We start from the raw sequence: 2,535 nt of genomic DNA, 5'->3' as shown, positions 1-2,535 counted from the left end.
TGATGATCAAGCACTATAGATAATCCCAGCTTTTTAGAATTAAATTTCCAAATAAATAAACTATATCAAAATTCAAAACATGTAAATCTTGTGATCAAGCACTATAGATTTTCTCAACTCTTAAGTGTACCAAGTTATAAAATATATAAAAATTCAAAAGACCCAAAATCTTATAATTGTGTATTATAAATTATATATCTCGACTCTTAGATATACCAAATTATAAAATATATAAAGATTTAAAATACCCAAACTCTTAAAATCGCGCCCTATAAATTATATATATATCTCGACTCTTGGATGTATCAAATTATAAAATACATAAAAATTTAAATCGCCTAAGATCTTGAGATCGAGCACTATAGATCATCCAGATTCCTTACTCCCGAAATAAAACATAAAAAAATCAAAACCCTTCTTTCTTGCTTCTCAACAGAAAGAAATTAAAGAGAAAGAGAGATGAAGAGGAGAGAGTAGTTTCTCATATATGGTAGAATTTAAAGCTTCTGTACAAATGAAATTGAAAATGAAACTAAAAGTAAATTTTCATCAACACAAATATATATAAATATGCCGCATATTTATATAATTACAGTGGTATTATTTCCTCGATTTTAATTTAATAATAATAATAATAATATTGCTTAATTTATTAATTACCCCTGAGACATACACACCATAATATTTATATATTTATATGCTAAAAATATAATATTTTAATTGATTTTTTTTTTTTTGTTTTGGTTTAGGTTGAGAAAAGATCGGCAATGTTTCTCATGATTTCTACCTGCGACGAAAGGCACTTTATGTAATGCGCAGTTTCATCCAGCAAGCAGCACAAATCCATGGCTTTGCCGCCGGGAACGAGCTTCCGGAGCTCTTTAGCCTTGTCGGAATCCAAACGACCACCTCGTACTACGTCGTTTCTCGATCTCCTCGGACGGCGCGGCCGCGGCGGCGGGGTCTTGCGGCGGTGATGGTTACTTCTCTGGGCGGCCGGAATTCGGCGCAGGGAGGCGCGGGAACGGATCCTCCAGAGCAGGGCGCGGCTCCAGGCGCGCCGCGGCCCGACGGCGGAGGCCATGGAGGCGTAGGCGGCGAGCTTTATCTTCCGGCACCGTCTGCGGCGCTCCTGCGCGGCGGCGCCGGCGTTGAGGTTGTGCAGTGCCCGGAGGAAGGTGCGGGCGAAGCGGGTTTTGACGGAGGCGCGCTTTAAGGGTAAGTGGTGGGGAGACGCCATGGCCGGCCGGAGCTTGAGCTTTGCAATTAATGGTTGCGGGGTTTTTAGGGTTTGAATTGGTGGAGGGATATATAAACAAGAGAGAGAGAGAGAGAGAGGAGAAGAGAGAGAGATGAACAAAAACAGATAAAAAGATCTTGTTCTGACACGAAGGGGGCCGGCCTTCGCTAGGACAAAAGCAAAAACCTCAGTTTCTGACAACTTCTGACACAGGATCTACTTATAAAACATAAACATGTTCTGATGTTCTACAGAGAAAGAAGAGAGAGAGAGGAGAGAGAGATTTCAATTCAAGAATCAAACGTGTACATGAATGGAATGAAGAAAAAGGAGAGAATATAAGAAAGAAAAGAGAAGCCGCAAAGGATTGAAAATGGGAGATAGATTAGACGATGGGTAAGGTAAGGGTGGATGGTTGGGAGTGGGTGGGTGGGTGGGTTGGTTCTTTGAGAATCCATCTTTATTGTGTGCTTAGTAATTACTCTAGTATAACTATAAACAAAGTAGTAGGTTTTCAATGCTGATCCAGTGAAAATGACTCATTCATTCTTAACTAAATGTCAAGAGTTTGATTTTTGTTTTTGTCTATAGAGCAGCATTAAATCTCTAGACAGTTGTGTCCGTCGACAGCGAAAACTCTGGGTACACCAAAAAAGAAAGTAGTAGGTTTTATAAATTATTATACGTGATATGTATATGAATATCAAATATTGGATGTAAATTTTGTATACTTTGTGTTATAATTCACAAACTACACGCACGAGGTAAATCGTCTAGGAAAACTTATGCAACATATTCGATAAAAAGGGTGTTGGTAAGAGCTAAACACATGACCTCAAGGTGCATCGTGTGTATTTTGTAATAGCCTATAAGCTATACATGAGAGATAAACAACACTGAAAAGATCTATGCGAAAGGTTCAATCGAGATGGTGTTAGCAAGAACTGACCGTCATATATGAGAATAATTATTTATTTGAGTCTTATAAATAGATCAGATGAAACAAGTACCATATATATATGTATAGTGTGGAGTTATAACCAAATTAAAAAGGAAAAGAAAACTAAAATGCAAATCTCACCTCCCAATCTCTCGTATAGGAATTGCAATTCCATAATACATGGGAAGAAATTAGTTTGGAGTGTGAGGATCAAATTGTCCTCCCTAATAACTTATACTATAATTGAAATTTTCAATAATTTTATTCATATTTACCAAACAATAGAATTTGAATCACTATATTATTCACACATAATTACTTTTTCACAAAATTACAATATAATCGACCTGGCCTG

The 2,535-nt window shown here is 37.3% G+C and overlaps 1 protein-coding gene across 1 annotated transcript; it reads right to left on the bottom strand.

Moving 5' to 3' along the window:
• Positions 1-701: 701 nt before the first annotated feature.
• LOC109173474 (transcription factor IBH1-like) lies at positions 702-1,638 on the bottom strand. The gene has a single exon (XM_019322711.1). It carries the CDS (start codon positions 1,238-1,240, stop codon positions 746-748), a length of 495 nt encoding a protein of 164 aa, XP_019178256.1. The 5' UTR covers positions 1,241-1,638; the 3' UTR covers positions 702-745.
• Positions 1,639-2,535: the final 897 nt, after the last annotated feature.

The sequence above is a fragment of the Ipomoea nil genome, unplaced genomic scaffold (genome assembly GCF_001879475.1).
Source record: "Ipomoea nil cultivar Tokyo-kokei standard unplaced genomic scaffold, Asagao_1.1 scaffold0482, whole genome shotgun sequence".
Classification (NCBI taxonomy): Eukaryota; Viridiplantae; Streptophyta; class Magnoliopsida; order Solanales; family Convolvulaceae; genus Ipomoea; species Ipomoea nil.
Note: the sequence above shows the minus strand (reverse complement) of the source record. Positions and strands in the feature narration are given on the sequence as shown.